Here is a 21667-nt window from a genome sequence, read left to right as displayed (position 1 = left end):
TACAGTCCCACCAACAGTGTAAAAGCATTCCTATTTCTCCACATCCTCTCCAGCACCTGTTGTTTCCTGACTTTTTAATGATCACCATTCTAACTGGTGTGAGATGGTATCTCATTGTGGTTTTGATTTGCATTTCTCTGATGGCCAGTGATGATGAGCATTTTTTCATGTGTTTTTTGGCTGCATAAATGTCTTCTTTTGAGAAGTGTCTGTTCATATCCTTCGCCCACTTTTTGATGGGATTGTTTGTTTTTTTTCTTGTAAATTTGTTTGAGTTCATTGTAGATTCTGGATATTAGCCCTTTGTCAGATGAGTAGATTGCAAAAATTTTCTCCCATTCTGTAGAAAACAAACCATTTTTTAACAATGTGATGAACTGATGAATTTCATCAAATTTAAAATTTTTGCCCTTCAAAAGACACTGTTTTTTGAAGAAAATGAAAAAGACACACTGCCCCACCACCACCACCCACAGGCCATAGACTGAGAAAATATTTACAAAACTTATAACTGATAAAGAACTTGTATCCAGAATATATAAAGAACTCTTACAACTCAAGGAGGAGAAAAACAACCCATTGTTTTAAATGGGCAAAGATTTGAATAGACACTTCGCCAAAGACAACATATGAGCACTAGAAAACTCATTTGGAAAATGCAAATTAAAACCACAGGGAAAATTACTTCACACCCACTAAAATGGCTAAAGTTAAAAAGACTGAAATGCCAAGTGGTAGCAAGAATGTGCAACAGTTTAGCAGTTTCTTATGGAGTGAAACAAATAACGTACAATCCAGCAATCCTACTCATAGTTATTTATTCAAGAGAAATGAAAACATATGTTCACACAAAAACCTGTACAACTGTTTACAGCAGTCTTCTTCATAATAGACCAACACTGATAAATAAAGAAATTGAGGCACGTCTGTGCAATGGAAAACTACTCAGCAATAAAAAGGAATGAATTACTGATATACAAAACAGCATGGATGCATTTGGAAAGCATTATGCTGAATGATAGATGGCAGACACAAAAGAGTACCTAAGGTATAATTCTATTTGCAGGAAATTTTAGAAAAGGCAAAACTACAGTGATAGGAAGCAGATCAGTGGTTCCCTGGAAGGGTGAGGGGAAGAGTATTGGAGCAGGAGATTGAGTGTAAAAGAGCCCAAGGGAACTTTTTGGGATAATGGAAATGTTCTGTATCATGATTGTAGTGATGGATTACATGAATGTTTACATTTTTCAAAAACATTTTTCATTGCACTGTCTACTTAAAATTTGTGAGTTTTATTATATAAAGATTATTTCTCAATAAAGCTGATTAAAACTAAGGTAACCAGTAGCATAGGGCTGTCATTAAGGACCACCAGTGGTTCAGAAGCAGGGAGAGCACAGGTTTGAGAAATCTTTCCAAGAGGGTGTGGAATCGGTGGTATGGGGGCTGTAAGGACTTGTAGGAGAGGAGGAAGGACGGGTGTCTACACGTAGAGGGAATCAGTGTCTGCAGCTGAGAGCATGGTACGTGGTGTGAGATTTGGTTTCTAGCTCCCACTCCACCTCTAATAATTTTAATAGTTTTTTGTTTTTTGTTTTTTGTTTTTTTTTTTTTTTTTACATTTTAGTAGCTCTTTAGGATTTATAAAGAACTTTTGTATTCACTACACAATGTAAATTTGATCACGGGTCAAGTACCTAACTCTCTACACCTAGGTTTCTTTATCTGGAAATCATCTGCTCCCAGGCCTTTTGTGGAGTTCAGTTACTTCTCTTTTCCCCCATGACTGCTGTTACTAGTGTGTTAGAGGAAGAACTGAGGCATGGAGAGAGAGGTTGGCTGAGAGTTGTGAGGATTGGCAGGGCTCTCCTAGGAAATGTCTGAAACTTTCAAAGACAGAACCTCCACACCCCCTCCCAGTAAGTGACCTTTCTGTGATGTGTTCCCTTTCCCTTCGGAGCATTACTCTAGCACTCTGCTCCCCAGCAATGTTCAACTTCTTAAAAATCTACACCTATTTTCTGTACTTCCTCACATTCTACTTATTTCTCAAGTGCTGCAGTCCAGCTTCCACCTCCTCCTCTCCTCTAACAGTGGATAAAGTCACCACTGATTTGTTTCCTTGTGCCAAATCCAGTGACTTCGTTTTTTGGGGGTTTTTTTTGTTGTTGTTTTTGTTGTAAATCCTACTTTACTATTTGACAGCTTTTAACAGTGACTATTATTTCCTCCTTAAAATTGTTCTCTTGGCTTCCAGAACATCTTTCTTTCCTAGTTCTTCTCCTATTTCTTATTTAAGTGACCCTTTCTGGCCTCTGTTCACCCTTTCAGTCTTTGTGTTTCCCACAGTTGCTTTTTTTTTTTTTTTTTTTTTTTTTTTTTTTTTTTTTTTGAGACAGAGTCTCACTTTGTTGCCTGGGCTGGAGTGCAGCACTTGAGAATCTCAGCTCACTGCAACCTCTGCCTCCCGGGTTCAAGCGATTCTCCTGCCTCAGCCTCCTGAGTAGCTGGGATTACAGGCACGTGCCACCACGCCTGGCTAGTTTTTGTATTTTTAGTAGAGATGGGGTTTCACCATGTTGGTCAGGCTGGTCTCAAATTCCTGACCTCGTGATCCACCTGCCTTGGCCTCCCAAAGTGCTGGGATTACAAGCGTGAGCCACCACACCTGACCTCCTACAGTTCTTTCTTACATTACACAATATCCTTGGGTGATCACCTCCACTTTTGTGATTGCAGCTGATGCAAATAACCTAAAATTTCTCCTCCCCTGTCTTCTGAGCACCACATTAGTATTTCTAAACTGCCCATCTGCTTCTTTCTGACCATCTCCACCTGTTGTTCCTGAGCACCTGTAGGTTTCCTAGAAGATTTGTTAAGAGCACAGATTCTAGAGCCAGCAATGCTAGCATTGACTCCTGACTCTACCACTTAGCTGTGTGCCTAGGCAAATTACTCTCTCCGGTTCAATTCCATCATCTATTTACAGAAGGGGGAGGGAGAATGGATAATGGTAGGACCTACCTCACATGGTTGTTAGATGGACAGCACTTGATACATAACTCATAACTGCTGCTACTGTTATTAATTTCTTTGTCTTCCTGAGCGCTCTCCCTCCCTTTTAACTTGTTTGTATTCCTAGCATGTCAGTCATCTTATCAGCTAGCCACTGTGTTTCCCAAGTTAGAGACCTCAGTCAGCCCTGATTCCCTTCTTTCCCTCTCCATGCTGTCTCTGCCTTCCACATAGCTCCCATTTGCTTTAAGGCCTCCTCATCTCTTTATTTGGATAATATGGACGTTTCCTAAAGGTTCTACTTCTACTCTTGTTCACTTGTCATCTCCTGTCCATCCTTTTCTCCAGGAGCAGAGGAGTCTTTCTGGAACAAATAGAATTTTATACACTTGGCCCACATTGCTCAGGTCAGTGGTTTTCAACCTTCGGTTCTAGGAGCCCTGAAGTTCCATGGTAGGGACTCTGTGGCCACCATAGATGGCAGGGCATAGGGAGGAGGCTCAGGACATAGATGCACAAGGAGTAATCTGCCATCCTTACTGCTGAGCCCTGCCTCCCACCTCACACCTCAATACCAAAAACAGCAGCTTTGCGTTGATCACTTTCTTATATTGTAGTCCTGCTTTCATAGAACGCCTCTGGCTTTCAGGATAAAGTCCAAGGTCTGAGAGAGACATAAGAGGCAGTTGATGAGCCATCCTCACTGCTACCCAGCCTCATTGCTGTGCTCTGCTGTGTACTCAACACTTGATGCACGTGCAGTGCTGCTTCCCCCACCCACAGGACTGGTATTTCTCTGCCCAACTCACCTTTGTGGTTGCCTGATTTGCTCAGCTGACTCCTAATTGTTTCTGAAGATGCAGTGCAGGCATCATCTCCCGAAGTGATTTCCTCTTTCTCCCTTCAGGTGCAGTTGGGCAGTCCTCACCTGTGTTCCCCTAACATTCCATGTTCACCTTCAGTCTATTTAGGCACATCCTTTCTCACCTGACCGCGCCCTCTGGGGAGGCAGGACAGAAACTGTGTTGCTTTTGCTTTCACATTGCCTGGCACATACTAGGCCCTGGGTAAATATTTGACTCACTGTCTGTCTCAGGGGCTAAGCAAGATGAAATGCAGACCTCTTAGCATGGTCCATGTGGCCTTTTTTATTTGGCCCCTCTTGTCTTACCGGCTTCATTTCTTGCCACTTCTCACCCCTGTGAGTTTTCTCTATTCTTGCCTTATAAGCTATGGGTATTTCCTTGAAATCTCCCAGTGCCTTTCTAAACACTTTCCCCCTTCTGAATTACTCTTCCTTCCCCTTTGCTTTTCCAAACAGCAAGTCCTCTAACCTTCAAGGCCACGGTCAAGATAGATTTCCTCTGTGGAATGCACCTAATCTTCCCCCTGTTCTCCCACAGCGCTCTCTTCGACCCATGGCATTCTCTGATTTCAGTATTGTAGTTTTTTTTTTTTTTCTCATCCCAGTAAACTTGAGTTCCTTGGGGGCGGAGAGCCATGTCTCTTTCATTGTTTTGTAAGACTGATGTTCCATTAGCTTCTCACTCCGAATAGAATAAAAGTCCAGGGCTTTTGATGTGCCATAAAGCGGCCCTTCACAGTCTGGCTTCAAACTGTCTTCATTCTGGTGTCATCTCCTGCCACCATCTGTGCACCCTACACTACAGCCATTTCCACCAGCTTGTGATTTTCTCAGCGTGTTCCCGTTTGGACTGACCACACTTATTCTGTTTACATGCTGCTTTCTTTTGTGAAGTGCTGTCGTTGGCAGGGGCTCTGTTTTCTTCAGGATAGCATGTTCTTTTTATCAGATTTTTAAAATGTTATGTAATACTTCCTGCATACACAAAAAATAGAGCAATATACCACTCTCTCGTGTATGTATCCAGTGTTACCAAAAGAACATTTTATATCTACTGTATATGTGTCCATATATATATAGAGAGAGAGAGAGAGCGAGTACTCATGTGAGAGCTGGATTCCCTTTTTCCTCCTTCTTCAGAGAACAGTGGCTATCCTAAATGTAGGATTTATCATTTCCATATGTATTTGATGTTATTAATATATTTTATCTGTAAATGATACGTAATATTGTTTTCCATTTTAAAAACATAAAATCAGCTTGTTCATATTTTCTAAGGATTCCTGCCTATTTTTTACTCAGTGTTGTTTTTGAGATTTATTAATATTCATACATGTAGCATTAGATAATTTTAAATTGCTGTATAATATTTCGTTGTATAAATATCCCACAGTTCATTTACCCATTCTGTTCTTGATTAGTGTTTTGGCTGTTTTCATTTTTTAAATTTGTAATGAACATTCTTATGCAAAAAGAAAAACTAGTCTTTTTCAAATTTTAAAAAAGTATTCTAGCAAATAGATCCCAGCTAAGTGAATATTAAGCTAACTTAAAGATCATTTTTATTTTTAAGACTGATTTTTAAAATGAAATTTATCCATTTACATACAAACATCATATATCTTTATTATTCTGATTAGCATTAAGCTAGGGGGTAAGTACGTTGAGTGCAAAGCTTTAAGCAAAATTTACTCTTTTCACTCAGCAGTTTGCAAAGTCATGTCTCATATACATTTTGCCTTAAAAATGTTAAATAAAAGCCAAAATTAGAATGTTTAAATAAAACTTTGAAAGCACTTGCTATAAGATTTTACTAAAATGCCTGTTAAATTGTATGATAGTAACAAAGTAAGTGTGAATTCTCTGTTTCTCTTTGATGGAGAGCGGAATGTGACCTCAAATGATCTATTCTTACAGAGAATTTCTTAAAGGTAGCTAGAAGCAGTATCCGCAGCTTCTTGGGGTATACCATTTCAACATTTATGTCCTTAGTAGTAAAATTTTCCATTATGCTCAACCAAAATATCTCATGTTTGAATTGAAGCTCACTTCCTTGTTTGGTGTCCTACTATCAAGCAAAACAGCGTGTTCATACTATCTTTTAAAATCAATAAACAAACAAACTAGCCTTTCTTCTCCAAAAGAAACAGTTTCAAGTGTTTTTTGCTCTGGTCCCTAGGACTGTTTAATAATTTTCTTAAATTGATGATGAAAGTTACTATAGATCACCTCTATTGTTCTCTGATAGTGCACTAACAGGGGACATGCACACACACACACACACACGGAATGTGAGAATGAACATCCCAGGTTTGCTGAACTCAAGAAGCACCTCCTGAGTTCTTATTTTTTCTTCAACTCAGCAAAGTATGCTGCTGTGCTTCACTTGTTCCATTTCTTCGTCCTAACACCAAGAAGCTCACTTCTTTCAGGTGTATTTATTGCTTTTCTTTTTTTGTTTGGGTAGCCAATTTATGTTTTTGAGTCTTGCCACACCTTGTGCAAGAATTGACTACCCAAAGTTCTTTTAGTCTCAAAAAACTTCGGAAATTCCATTTATTCCATAAAATATACTGCAACCAATTAGAAGCATGGTACTGATTTCCTTCTGTATGCATTTCCATGTAAACATGTCTTATAAACAATCCCAATTTTTTACCTTTTTTTTTGCATCTCCTGCAAAATAATTTACATAGTTGAAAATATGGACCCCCTAATGCAGTTCAGTATTATTTTCAGTTACTCTTACTGAGCAGTTTTGCTTCAGGCAATTTATCCTAAAGATAGTCTCACTCAGGCATGCTAATACTTATTTACAAGGGTGTTCATTTCAATGCTGTCTATAATATAAAAATTTTGGAAACAATTGCAGTGAGTGATCAATAATGGACTAAATAAATTACGGTATATCCATATCCTTTGATATCAAGTAACAGTAAACACTCATGTGTTTGTTGAATGAAGGAAGGAATATATTGTTAGATGGACAAAGTGCAAGGTACAGCATAGTGTATATTTCATGGAATAGAAAAGATGGATATATATGTATACAGTATGCATTTGTTTACATGCATTAATGCATATAATGTTTCTGGAATCATACACAATAAACAATATTAGTTATCAGTGGGTCATGGGAATAATGGTGAGTGGAAAGTATGGTGTTTACTGTTAACCTTAAAAAGGAATGATAAAGCAAAACTAAACCTCAAATGGAGAAGACCCAGAAAAATAAAATGATTGGAAAAAAGTGTGTGTGCCCTTATGTACTGAATTCTGTTTTCTACTTCTTGTATAGTACCTCCATTCCAATTTTCTTGCTCTCTCCTACTTTTGCCTCTGTGCTTTGCCTTCTATTTGGAAGTGCCTCTTATTCTCTCTTGCATAGATAACTCTTTCTTCTTTTTCAAGACATTGTATAGGGCCTAAGCTGACCTTCATGAAACTTCACTGGAGTATTTCATTTCAAGAGTGTTTCATTTCAAAGAAACCGTTCGTTCAGATATATTCTCAGCATGTAACCAGTATCATAAAATTTCATACTTATTCATTCAGTAATTATTTCATGTAATTATTTTTCTTCCCACTTTATTTACGTATAAACGTAAATAATATTCATTACCTCTGTTATGTTTGTTTTGTACAACATCTAACATTACCAATAAATATTAAGGAATTTTTTTCCTTGATGATATTAGTTGAAACTTAATCTAGAAAGACTACTTAGTGGCCCTGTCTTCAACAGATATCCTTTTTAAACCATCTGAAATAATTACAGATTTTCCTCAATTGATATTTAAATAAATATTTTATTTGTAAGGGGATTACTAAATACTACAGTGAAGTTTTGGCATGAAAAAAAATACTACAGGCCATACTTCAGATTTTTATGGAAAGTACATTGAATCAGAATTGCCTTTATTTTTAAGCTGCCATCTATCCCAAAGAAGAATCCTTTCTTTATTAGATACAATAAATTTAATATTGGGATCATATAATTACAATAAATATCTCTGAAGTTCTTTTATTAGGCACATAAGTATTTAGGATTGTTATGTTTTCATGGTAAACTGGCTTTCATCATTATAAAATCTCCCTCTTTATCTCTAGTAATAATAATATTGTTCTTAAGCCTACTTTGTCTGAAATTAATATGGCCACTCCAACTTCCTTATAATTAATGTTTTTATAGTGTGTCTTTTTTGTATCCTTTTGTTAACTTATCTGTATCTTTAAATTTACAAGTGTGTCTCTTTTAAATCGCACATGGTTGGGTCTCGCTTTTTTATCCAGTCTGAAAATCTCTGACATTTAGCTGGAGTGTTTAGTGCATTTATATTTAATGTAAATCAACTGGATTCTTTGAAGATTGTTTGTTTTGCTCTATTAGGGTGCCTCTTAGAATAAAGTAATTTGCACTCTAGAGTAGAATAGCCTGACTCCTAAAGCATGGCCTTTCTAAGAATTCAACTGAATGTTCATGTTCATTGACTTTTATCTTCTGGCTGGTTGGAGCTCCAGTATCCCTCAGTCTGTTATGGTCCCCAAAATCTCTGTTTAATTTACAGCTCCTGGGTAGTTGTTTACTGCCACACCTTGTGGAGTCTTGCTCTGCACATTACAGCTTAACATTTCTACAAACATTCAAGAAGACACTTCGATTTCTGGACCTGCTTTCTGGAAATTCTCTCCTCTCTAGTATTCTGCCTTGCAAAATGCAGTTGCCACAGCAGTGTTAAATTCCTCTCTCTGTCTTAGCTCAGCACAACACTGCTGTGTACTTTTTGGGTCCCACCTTCCTGGACCATAGTCTGCAATGTTCCTTGAGACAGAAGCTCACCATTATGGGGCTCATCTTTATCTCCCTTTTGTTAGGGATTATAATCCTTTACTTCACATGTTGTATAACATCTGAAAACAGTTGTGTCATTTTTTTTTTTCGTTTTCAGTTAGTGATAGCAGGAGAGTCAGTCCAGTATCGGTTAATCTATCATGGCCAGAAGCAGAAATCTTATAAAACATTTCAAATCATTATTTTTGAGAAATAAAGCTATAATACAGAACCATAGACTCTGTACAACAGTAGAGAAATAATCTTGTCCAACGCACTTTTTCGGAAGATGAGAAGATACATAAGCTCAAGTGACTCGTAGTAGATTGCACTATGAGTTAGCCATAGTCTACATCTCAGGTTTTCTCCACTGTTCTTTTCCCTATAGTAATCTTATGAAAAATGCTCCTGTGTTTGAAACATAATTTTAAACTGTCATTAAAAAATTTTTTAGAACTCTTATGATTTAAACATCCTCCCCACTCCTTTTTTCTTACATAAATAGTATTGTTAATCTTGCTGTTAACACAGGCATGAAGAAAGAATCATTTACAAGTATATTTTAGAATAATTGACATGCTGTGGAACTATGTATTTCTACAGAAGACAGAAAAGAAAACAGTTCCTTTAATATAATTGGTTTTTTGTTTGTTTTTCCAGTTTATTTTCTTTGCTGTCTAAAAAACACAACAAAGTTCTGGAACAAGCCACACAGTCCTTGAGAGGTTCGCTGAGTTCTAATGATGTTCCTCTACCAGATTATGTAAGTAGTTACCTTATTTCATCAATAAAAAATTTTCCTTTCGGCCAGGCACAGTGGCTCATGCCTGTAATCCCAGCACTTTGGGAGGCCAAGGCAGATGGATCACTTGGTCAGGAGTTCAAGACCAGCCTGGCCAACATGGTGAAACCTGTCTCTACTAAAAATGCAAAAATTAGCCATGTGTGGTGGTGCACACCTGTAGTCCCTGCTACTTGGGAGGCCAAGGCAGGAGAATCACCTGAATCCGGGAGGCAGAGGTTGCAGTGAGCTGAGATCATACCCCTGCATTGTAGCCTGGGTGACACAGTAAGACTCTGCATCTCAAAAAAAATAATAAATAAATTATTTCATTGTAAAATTTATAATAACATTACCCCTCTCTTCTCAAAATCTTACTATGCTGAAAATCTTTGCTGCCTGAGAAACCTCTAATATGCAAATAAAAGAGTGATGTCTCAAATCAAGGGAACAAGTTGTAAATGATTGTTAACAAGTGGTTGAAGAAAATCAACCCTAAACCAATAATTTGTACATAATTAAGAATCTTTATATCTGAGTTGAGAAACCCACTCAAGCTAATAACACAACAACAAAAGCAGGGATGATTTTATAGGAAGTATGCAAAGATTCCTCACTGAACTTAAGGGGAGCAAGTACAACTGGATTTCCCAGAGGTCTGGAACCTAAAATTGAAAAGCCATTGAGTCCTGTTTTTGGGGTCATTTCGTTTTTGGTCTCTGCTTCCTTTTGCTTCTGCTTTATTCTGCTGCTGCTTTCTACCATCCAGGTTTATCTGTTTGCTTACTTGGACCTAAAATAGCAACCCCAGCCCTTCCTCTTCTTCCCTCCAACCTATAAGCATGTCCTTGTGAGTGCAGTGCCTTTAGCTGTCTTAAAGTCCTCATTCTCAATTCCTGAGAAAGAGAATCTAATTGGCTCTGCTCTCATCAGTATGTGTCTCCAGTCTTACCAGACATGGTCAGAAGAGAGCAGCCGTAACATGTGGACTTTCTTCCATCCACCTTAATGACGGAGAGCTTATTACCAACTGCTACCGTTGAATGTGCCATCCAAAACTAATGTTGAAACTTAATCCCCAGTGTGGCAGTATTGAGAAGTGGGACCTTGAATAGGTGATTGGATCCCTTATAAATGGATTAATGAATTCATGGATCAATCAGGGGAACTGGTAGCTTTATAAGAAGAGGAAGAGAGACTTGAGCTAGCATGTCAGCATGCACTATGCGATACCCTGCATCATCTTGGGATGCCAGAGAGAGTCCCCACTAGCAAGAAGGTTCTCACCAGCTGCATCTCCTTGACCATGGCCTTCCCAGCCTCCATAACTGTATAAATTCCTTTTTCTTTATAAATTACCTAGTTTCAGGTATTCTGTTCTAACTGACAGAAAATGCACTAAGACATCACCTGACCTTAGAGGATGCTGATGGAATAGAATAGAAACAGCACAGGGGTGAGCATAATATAATAATAGGAAAGAGAATGTGTTATAAATTTTCTTAAAGTAGTGTGACTACCTGTGACATTTCTTATATTTTGGAATATGGCTTAGATGAAGATGCTACAAATTATCTTGCCATTAACCACAGGAGAAGTTCATCAAGTTCTAATAAGGACGGCTCTAAATCTCCAGACAACAACACAGTGGGTTGGTATTTAGAAACTTTATTAGAGAACTCTTTAATTCTGAGTTTGCAGTGATGATGCATACCAGACAGCTGTAGAGTTGCCTTGCTTCTTTCCTGTGGTTTGTTTCGTTTCTAAATGGTTGTCCTGATATGAGACTGGGAACAGTACCCAGTCCAGATATCAGTCAATGATAAACAAAGATAGCTGTGTGCAGCCACAGCCTGACTGGTGCTAGTTTTTCCTCGTGTGTGTGTGTGTGTGTATGTGATGTCACAATCTGTCATCCCCTTAAGGTATTAAGTTTATAATTCCAAAATGTATCTTTTGAGATTTTCCTGTTAAGTTGAATGTTCTAACTTTTTAATTAGCATAACAGCTTGCTTAATTCTACACTTGCCATACCTGTGATAAGAAAAATATATCTAATAACTGTTTAGAAACCCTATCAGGGTCAGGGTGGCAGTAGGGAGTTGTGTTTACCAAAAACTTGAATTTGGGTCATCTGCAAATGTTTTGTTATTTGTAAGCAATTATTATTTGATTTATGTAGTATTCCTGTGCCATTTACTCCACAAAAATGTGTTGAATATGTATAGTTCTGAAGTTCTGATGTTGCCTTAGTAGCATTCTTCTTTAATCAGAGATCTATAAAATGAATATTTGAGGAAATAGGTCTTATTTACCGGTATTTGCCAATCATGGAGGTAATTATGCCATGATAGGACAATTTGAATTTGTAACAGTGCTGTGAATTCTGCTACTGAAGTTTACAGATTTTAGAGTCACTGATTGAATATTTTCTTCTTGTATAAAATTTTCACTAAGTAAAAATGAATTTCTTAAAGCATCTGCTTCCGAGAAATAGTGGGAAAATTCCATTTGGAATCTGTTATTGACAATCCTTTTTTTTTTTTTTTTCTTAACATTTATGTGTATGAGACTTTGTAAATCACAACATTTTTCAAATGGGTTTATGAACTTGAATTTTGCTGCCTTTTCTCAGAGTTAATTGAAGAGAATGGTTAGCACTGATTCAGTAGGAGAGATGACTGTGAATCACTCCTGATAGAGACCTGAAAGGTGATTAAACAAACAGCAGTAACCTTAAAAATAAGCACCGTTGTATGCTCTTTCATGATACTTCAATGTTTTATTGGTCATTCCCATTGCTCAAAACACTGTTGTATAAGTGATTTACACATTTGAAACCATTTCTCTTTTACATTAGTCATTAACTGGGAAAATGAACACGTTCCTTCCTTTTCTTTTGCAGAAGTTTTACTTAAGTACCTTTGCCAGTAACCACATAAAATTCTGTGTCCTGGACTAATGCTTTAAACCACTTGTTGGTAAAAGATGAAAAAGGAAAATGAGAAGGTCTTAATGCAGCAGTGGATTCCTAGATGTGTACTTTTTTTTTTTTTTTTTGAGACGGAGTCTCACGACGTGTACTTTCTACACCAAGACTGAATGAACTATATTAGCAGAGTTTGAATAAGTACTTAAAAATAAGGACATGTTTTTCTTCTCACTGTGGTACATAGAGTACTTTCAGTCTACCTAGAGATTTCTAAGTTTATTAAGAAAATGTTTATCCTCATTATACTGTATAATTCACAAATCAGTTGAGTAACAGCATAGAAAGCAAATTGCAAGTTCCAAAAACATTAGTATTAGTACTTTAGTGCAACTATGTTGGTCTGAACATCTCTGGGGAAACCTGAAACCTTCAACTGAGTTCCAGATAATGAGGAAACTGCCCTGGCTGTTTAAGGGGAAATAAAACAAAAATTGTACTCAAGCCTGTCGGGGGAGAGAATGCCTCTACAGGGGCAATAAGGGAGTTTAAGAAAGCAAGTAAAGTTCCATTGACTTGGCTTTGCTTTGGTGTTTGTATGATCAGGATTACATAAAATTTAATTCAGTGACTAACGGGGACAGGAGAGAATTGTTAAAGGAGAATCTTTCAACAGATTTTTTTTTTTTTAAATAAAAATGAACTGAACTTTCAGAGAAGTTTGGTCATATATAACCAAATATGGAACCTGAATATAGAAAATGAAACAAAGATAATAAATGAGTTATGAATGCTTTTTAAACCATAACCATATGAATATTTAAACTTTAACCAATGAGGAATATTGTTACTGTACCATATAAGCTTTGTTTCCCTAGTTCCTAACAATTTAACTTTTATTCTAGTTGCAACCATAAGGAACCAAATTATATTGCCCTGTGGTCATCAAATAACTTTGAATCTTTCTGGAGGACTGACTCTACCATCTAACTCCAAAATTGTAGAGATGGTGTCTCACTATATTGCCCAGGCTGGTCTTGAACTCCTGGCCTCAAGTGATTGTCCTGCCTTGTCCTCCCAAGGTGCTAGGATTACAGGCATGAGCCACTGTGCCCTACAGATAGCTTGCTTCTAAACTAACTTTCTAAAGAGTAAAAGCCATCCGTATGAAATTTATTTTCATCAAGTCATGATCGCTCATTATTATAATTCTATATGGAATTCTAAGATACTGTTAACTCTGGACTATATCATTGGCTGACCTTTTGACTTCATAGCTTTTATGAATTAATAATCTTTTAGACCTTGTTTACAAACTTTTAAATCTGCTTTCAGACATTTAGTTTCTTCAGAAATGTATTATAGGATATTCTGATCTGATTTTCATATGACAAAATTTAAATTCAGAGATGTTTCTATTTTCCACCCCATCCCTTTTAGGTTGTTCTATTATTAAGATTCTGTGTGGTGTTTACTCTTTAACTTAGATCTCAAATTCATTTGACTCAATAGTTGATGGATAAATAATATTGAAAACTATCTTCAGTCAATTGTTTTGTACAATGTTTGTGCCTTTACTGAGCTAGTGTTAAAATGCCCCTTTGTACACACACATACATAAATAATACAAAGATATACATACATATTCTTTGTATATAATGGTATTAGAGTATTTTAAAAATTTTTATGGGTACATAGTAGAAGTATATATTTATAGGGTACATGAGATATTTTGATACCCACGTGCAATGAGTAATATCAGGATGAATGGGGTAACCATTTATCCTTTCTTTGTGTTACAAACAATCCAATTATGCTCTTTTAGTTATTTCAAAATGTACAATAAATTATTGTTAGCTGTAATCACCCTGTTGTGCTATTATCAAATACTAGATCTTATTCATTCTATCCAACTATATTTTTTTACTCCTTAATCATCCCCTCCCCGCCCCAACTACCCTTCGCAGCCTCTGGTAACCATCCTTCTTGTTAAGTGAAACAAGCCAGGCACAGACAAACAAACATCACACGTTCTTACTTATTTATGGGAGCTAAAAATTAATACAACTGAACTCATGAAGACAGAGAGTAGAATAATGGTATTAGTTCTTGATGGAAATGTCCCTTAAAGATTTTTCTGGAAGATTTAAAGGCTGGGGTAGGTAATCTAACACTTATGTAACATGGGAACAGTTATCTTAGGTATGCTGCCATATCCAAGAAGTTTGAAAAGCTGAAATTTGTTACTCTTAAAACAGCTCCTTTCACATGTTGTCACTTTTGACAGTTGCTTTTGGGGGTCAACTTTTCATGCGTTTATTCTAGTGATGATAACAGCAATCAGAATATTATTAAAACTTTTGTTTTACATTACTTTACCATGGTGTAAGAGGTAAAAATGAAGAAGGCATAGTACCTACTTACAGAATAGTTAAAACAGATACACAACTAAAATACAATTCAACATATAACCAATTTTATAAAAGCTACAGAACCAAACTTGTGGGTTGTCAGAAGAGAAAGTGAGAGGGAACAACTTCTAGGAAGAAGGGGAGGTACTGTGGCAGTCTTCATTGAAAGGAGTTGAAATTTGAGCTGGGTAACATTTTTCAAAGGAGAGATTCAGACAGGAAAACATTCCAGGTGTTATGCTTCTTCAAAGAGGGCATGAAAGTGAAAAATGGTCATGTGTCATTGTCACTGAGTTGTTTGTATCCAGCACAGTGTCTGGTGTATAATAGGTGTTCAATAATTATTTGCCATCCCTCACTCATTCTATACACAAGAGTTAACTCAAAATGGACCATAGACCTAAATGTCAGAGCTAACATTATACAACTTTTAGAATAAAATATGATTAAACCTTCATGACTTTGGGTTAGGCAAAGACTTCTTAGGTGATGCCAAAAACTCAAGTGACAAAAGAAAAATAGATAAATTAGACTTCATCGAAATTTAAAACTTTGTGTTTCAAAGGATGCAATTAAGAAAGCAAAAAGACAATCTACAGAATGGGAGAGGATATTTGCAAATAATCCATCTGATGAGGGACTAGTATCTATAATATGTGAAGAGATCAATAATAAAAAGATAATGGAATTTTAAAATGGGCAAATATTATATTTTGTGAACTGGTTCTGTGGCTTGTGACCTGTGTGGCCTTAAGTATGTCGTTTTGCCTCACTGGGCCTCAATTACCTTGTCTGTACTATGATGGCCAGAACCAAAAAGACAAATAATAATGAGAATTGAACACCTGGGGTTCTTTTGAGGATTAAATGAATGAGGTAGGATCCTTGGCATGAAGCAAGTGCTTGATAAGGTTAACTATTACAGTTATGTCATGCTGCCCATGTGTGGGAGAGACAGTCTGGGACCACAGGCATTAGTTCAGAAGATGGAACTGTCTCTGAGCTCTTTAGTGCAGAAAGAGCTTCCTGCAGGAGGAGGAGTGGTGTGATATTAGATGGAGAGGTAGGGATCACAACAGCCAGCAGTCACTAACTACAGGTGAGCAGCAACATCAGGAGGATTTTCTAATCTGTCTGGGAACATCTGGGTAGTTACTTGACATCACAGCGTGTACCTGAACCCCAAAGATGGACTCCCTCTTCCCAGGGTGCTTCCTAACCTTGGAATTCCCAAGGTCAGGCATGTCCAGGAGCCCCAGAAATAAGCCAAACCAGAGTGACCACCAAGAACAAAGAAATGGGGGTCATGTTGGCAGGCTTCCTGTCAACCAGCTGCTTTTCCTGAATGCCAGGCATTGTGCCAGGCACCCCACTAGGCTTTAGGTGAGGCAGAGACTGGCCAGATGCTCCACAAAACCCATTTCCTCTCCCTGATTACACAGCAAAGCAACATTTTCCAGCTCCCTTGCATCTAGGAGGGGGGCATATGACTAGCTCTAAGTCAGTGGAATGTAGGTAGAAATGCTGCCTTCCACACTTTTTTTTTTTTTTTGAGACAGCGTTTTCACTCTGTCACCCAGGCTGGAGCACAGTGGCACGATCTCAGCTCACTGCAGACTCTGCCTCCTGGGTTCAAGCAATTCTCCTGCCTCAGCCTCCCGAGTAGCTGGGACTATAGGCATGCACCACCACACCCTACTCATATTTGTATTTTTAGTAGAGATGGGGTCTCATCATGTTGGCCAGGCTGGTCTCGGACTCCTGACCTCAGGTGATCCACCCACCTCAAACCCCCGAAGTGCTGGGATTACAGGTGTGAGCCACCACTCCTGGCCATTTTTTGTTGTTTTTTTTGGGGGAGGCGGGAGGAGGCACAGTCTCTGTGTGTCTTCCACACTTCTCTTTTCTCATCATTTGCTAGCTGGTTGCAGGAGACCCAGTGGGAGATTCCAAGGTCCCACAGGATAACATTTCCTGGATCCCTGTGTCCTCTCATGGAAGGCCAACTGAGCATCTTGTTGGACTGTGATGCAAGTTAGCAATAAAATTTCTACTGCATTTTTTAAATGGGAATATCTTAATAGACATTTTTCCAAAGAAGATATAAAAAGTGGCCAATTAGCACATCAAAAGATACTCAACATCATTGGCTATTAAGGAAATGCAGGTCAAAACCATGAGATACCACTTCACACATCTATTTTGATGGCCAGAATAAAAAAGCAGATAATAACAAGTATTGGTGAAGATGTGGAGAAATTAGAATCCTCATGTACTGCTCATGGGAATGTTAAATGGTGCAGCCATTTTAGTTCATCAGTAATTAAACACAGAGTTGTCATATGATAGAGAAATTTCATTTCTGGGTTTACATACAAATGAATTGAAAACATATGTCCACCTGAAAATGCAAATGTTCATAGAACCATTATTTGCAATAGCCAAAAATCGAAACAACTGAAGTGTCCATCAGCAGACAAATGGATAAATAAAATGTGGTGTATCCATACCACGTGAGATACCATGTGAGATACTACTAGCCCTTCTCAGTGTATCATACGATAAAAAGGAATTAAATGCTGATACATTCTTAATCATGGATGAACCTTGAAAACATTATGCTAAGTGAAAGAAGCCAGTAACAAGGCCACTTATTGTTTGATCCCATGTATATTGAATGTCCAGAATAGGCAAATCTTATAGAGGTAGATAGTAGATGCCTTAGGGCTGGAGTGTGAAGCAGAATGAGGTGTGACTACTAATGGGCACAGAGTTTATTTTGGGAGGTGATGAAATGTTTCAAAATTAAGCTGTGGTGATATTTGCACAACTCTGAATATACCAAAAACCATTCAATCATACTTTAGATTGGTGAAGTATATGGTATATGAATTGTATCTTGATGAAGCCATTAAAAAAAAAAGTAGTTCTTTGAGCACTGGGGGAAAAAGAGAGCTATTTGTTGGGTGTGTGTACTAGTAGATAAAGATCAGCATGGCTAGCATTATGGCACAAAGGTGAATGTAGGAAAATAAATCTTATACTTTGAAATAACTAACATTTTAAGGAGGCAAAATATGTTTGAGTGATTTGACTTCAGAAACTGCGAAAGTCAGCTAGATATGCAGTTCCACAAAGGTGTGTATATTCTTCAACCTTGTTTAAGAACAAAAAATAGAAATAAGCAAAATATCCATCAATAAGAGACTTATTAAATAAACTATAAATTCATCCAATGCAGTATTCTACAGCTATTTTTTAAATGAATTCAATCTATATGGGTTTATATGAAAAGATACCCATGATATATAAACCAGTAAGAAAGATGCTTTATAGAATATAGTTTATACATACATGTATGCTTGAAAATATGCATTAAATTTTTCAATAATGCACAAGAAACTATTAAATAATGATTACTTCTGGGGAGTCAGACTGAAAGATCTCAAAGAAAAAAGAATAACATACTTTTTACTTTATATTCTTCTTTGTAGGTGTAGATCTTGAATTTCTGTCAAGTATACATGCAACTAGCTTTCCCTCCATTCCTCCATTAAGATAATTTTAGACTTATAGAGATGTTTTGAAGAATTTCCAGCTGGGCGCGTTGGCTCACGCCTGTAATCCCAGCATTTTGGGAGGCCGAGGCAGGTGGATCACCTGAAGTCAGGAGTTTGACATCAGCCTGAACAACGTGGTGAAACCCCATCTCTACTAAAAATACAAAAATTAGCTGAGTATGGTGGCACACGACTGTAATCCCAGATACTTGAGAGACTGAGGCAGGAGAATTGCTTGAACCCAGGAGGCGGAGGTTGCAGTGAGCTGAGACTGCGCCATTGCACTCCAATCTGGGCGACAAAAGCGAAACTCTGTCTCAAAAAAACAAAAATGAATTTTCATATATACTTCACCCAATTCTCCCTTTTGCTAACATCTTACACGATCATGTAACATTTATCAAAATAAAGGAATTAATACTGGTACATTACTGCTAACTTTAATAACAATCTCATTCAGATTTTACAATTTTAACATTAATGCCTGTTCTTTTCTGGGACCCAACCCAGGATCCCGTATTAAATTTCCTTGTCATGTCTACTAAATCTTTCTTGTCTTTCGTGACCTCAACACTTCTAAAGACTACTAGTCAGTTATTTTGTGGAATATCCCCCAATTTGGATTTGGCTGGTGTTTTCTCATGATTAGATTGAGGTCGTGCATTATTGACAAGGATTGGGAAGAGGTGAGCCCTTCTCAGTGCATCATACTGGGAAATACATGATATTGATATGTATTACTGGTGAGATTTACCTTGACCATTTTGCTAAGGTGAGGTATGCCAGGGTTTTTTACTGTAAATTTGTTATTTTTCTCTTTGTAATGACTATATATTTTGGGGAGATACTTTAAGACTATGCCAATATCTTGTTTCTGCTTACAAATTTTCCCACAAATTTTGAAATCCATTGATGGATCTTGCCTGCAGCATATATCACTGATTTACTAGTGATTTTCTTTTTTTCTCATTCCTTCTGCCATTATTAATAGAATTCTGTAAGGAAGAGTTGTCACTTCTCCCTAGTGTATTTACTTATTCAATTATTTATTTCTATCAGTTTGGACACATGGATCCTTGTTTTATTCTGTGTGTTATAACCAATACTGTTATTATTCTGTTGCTCACATTGTTCCAGCTTTGGCCATTGGGAGCTCTTTCATGTTGTGTCTTCTGCCCTCTCAGTTTACTCTTATCTTTTTTTGAGACCCTCAAGATGCTCCAGTTCATCGTGTATTTTCTCTGCCCCAGCCCTGGAATCAACCATTTCTCCAGGAGGATCATGAAATTTGGGTCAAGATCTTTATATTTACTTTCTTATTGAAGAAACTGTGTAAAACAGTTAGAGCCAAACCCTGTGAATAAAATTGGTGAACATCCCTAGCACAACTGCTTTGAACTTAAATAGATTCCAAGCCCCACATTGATTAGGTCCCAGTGAGTTTCTTCTTTAGTGCAATCGATTTTTTTCCCAGGTTTATGAGTCATAATAAATAAAAAGTTGTATATTTTGGAGTATATGACATGATTTGCTATATGTATACATTGTGAAACAATTACCACAATTAAATCAATTAACACATCCATCACCTCAAATAGTTACCATTTTGTGTGATGAGAACACTTAATGATCTACTCTCTTAGCAAATACCACGTGTACAATACAGTATTATTAACTCCAGTCACCGTGCTATACACTGGGTCCACAGAACTTACTCATCTTACATAACTGAAAGTTCGTACCCTGTGACCAACATCTCCTTTCCCCCACCCCCTGGCAACCACTGTTCGGCTCTGATTCTATGATTTTGACTTTTTTAGATTTCACATCTAAGTGAGATCATGCAGTATTTCCCTTTTTGTCTCTGTCTCATTTACTTAGCATAATGTTCTCCAGGTTTATCCATGTTGTCACAAATGATAGGATCTCCTTATTTATGGCTAAATGAGATTCCATTGTGGATACGCACCACGTTTTCTTTCTCCATGTGTCTGTCAGCGAGCACTTAGGTTGTCTTCATATCTTAGCTGTAATTAATAATGCTGAAATGAATACAGAAGTGCAAATACAGATACTTCATTTCCTTTGGGTATATACCCAGAAGTGGAATTGTTGGATCATATGGTCATTCTATTTTTAATTATTTGAGGAACCTCCTGCTGCTTTTCATAATGGTTGTACCAATACAATTGATTTTAAAATTCAAGCAAAGTCTGTAGCGAGTAAGCAAACTCCTCATCCCCCGACCCCACCACTTTTTTCCTCATGAACAGCCAGGCCTGACTTTGACGTAATAAGACTAATTTTCATGCTTGTGTTCTAACTTGGCTAGGACCTGAGAGTTCCAAAAATGTTCTGAGAGTGATTCTAAGGACAATATTGAGTTGGAGGGCTCCCCTCTTTTTTAAAACAAAACAAAACATTCCTTCATTTTTAAACTGAATGAAACACTATTGGCTTTTCTTACTCCTGAAGAGGAAGGTCGTTCTGTCCCTTCTTATGGAATATGGTAGAATATTATTTTTAAGGACTTTTTAAAAAATTATTAAAAATACTTAAATAACTTCTATGTTCCTTCGTCTCTCTGGCTTATAAAAAGAAATAGGATGTGTTTACATTGAAATCTGGCAATGATTAATTAACTTTCTAAGGGAAGTTTAAAGAATACAGAAAAAATAACCCATGCATATTCAGTAGTAACGTGTGATAGATTTCTAAAAACCAGTGATCACAGTTTCTTTCCCCCTCTTTCCATTCTAGTGAAAAAGTTTTTACTTCCTGCTGCATAGAGCTAATATAAAAACACCTTTTCCTGAAATATTTTTAAGTTTCCTTTTACTTATTTGAGAAATCTTTAATTTTCTGTTTGCTCAGATCTTGATTGTTTTTCATTCTGTTTCTCCCTTTCTGCCTGTTCATAGTTCCTAATAGGAAGAAAAGAAGTCTCCTATTTGTAATTTTCTTTGATTTATCCTTGATTTACATGGCAAATAGAAAGCAGCTGTCTATTTAAGCATCTAATTCTTGAAACCATAGTCCCCTCAAGCGTCATCTGGAAATAATGTAGCTTGTAAAACAAAGCTAAGAAGAAAAGGCAATGTTTGTTTTATGTGGGATGAATGATTTCTGTTGGGGTCCTTTAATTCGGCTATTATGAGGGTTATTAAAAAGCAGTATTACAAAAGAGGCTTAAATGAAAAGAATTTTTTAAGCTGGTATCTTATTATTACAGTTGATTATACTCAAAGCTACAAATGTTTTGTAAATGCCACTTT

General features: G+C 37.1%; 1 protein-coding gene across 6 annotated transcripts in view; it reads left to right on the top strand.

Annotated features, from left to right (window-relative positions):
- The window catches only part of DYM (dymeclin), a 417244-nt gene that overhangs the window by 282025 nt on the left and 113552 nt on the right, over positions 1 to 21667 (top strand). For all 6 annotated transcript variants that reach the window (XM_054460676.2, XM_063653666.1, XM_054460679.2 and 3 more), the window contains one exon: positions 9372 to 9474. In XM_054460676.2, coding sequence (XP_054316651.1) covers positions 9372 to 9474 — 103 coding nt within the window. The remainder of the gene's footprint in view (positions 1 to 9371; positions 9475 to 21667) is intronic.

The sequence above is a fragment of the Pongo pygmaeus genome, chromosome 17, assembly GCF_028885625.2.
Source record: "Pongo pygmaeus isolate AG05252 chromosome 17, NHGRI_mPonPyg2-v2.0_pri, whole genome shotgun sequence".
Taxonomy (NCBI): domain Eukaryota; kingdom Metazoa; phylum Chordata; class Mammalia; order Primates; family Hominidae; genus Pongo; species Pongo pygmaeus.
This window is presented reverse-complemented; position numbering and strand designations above follow the sequence as displayed.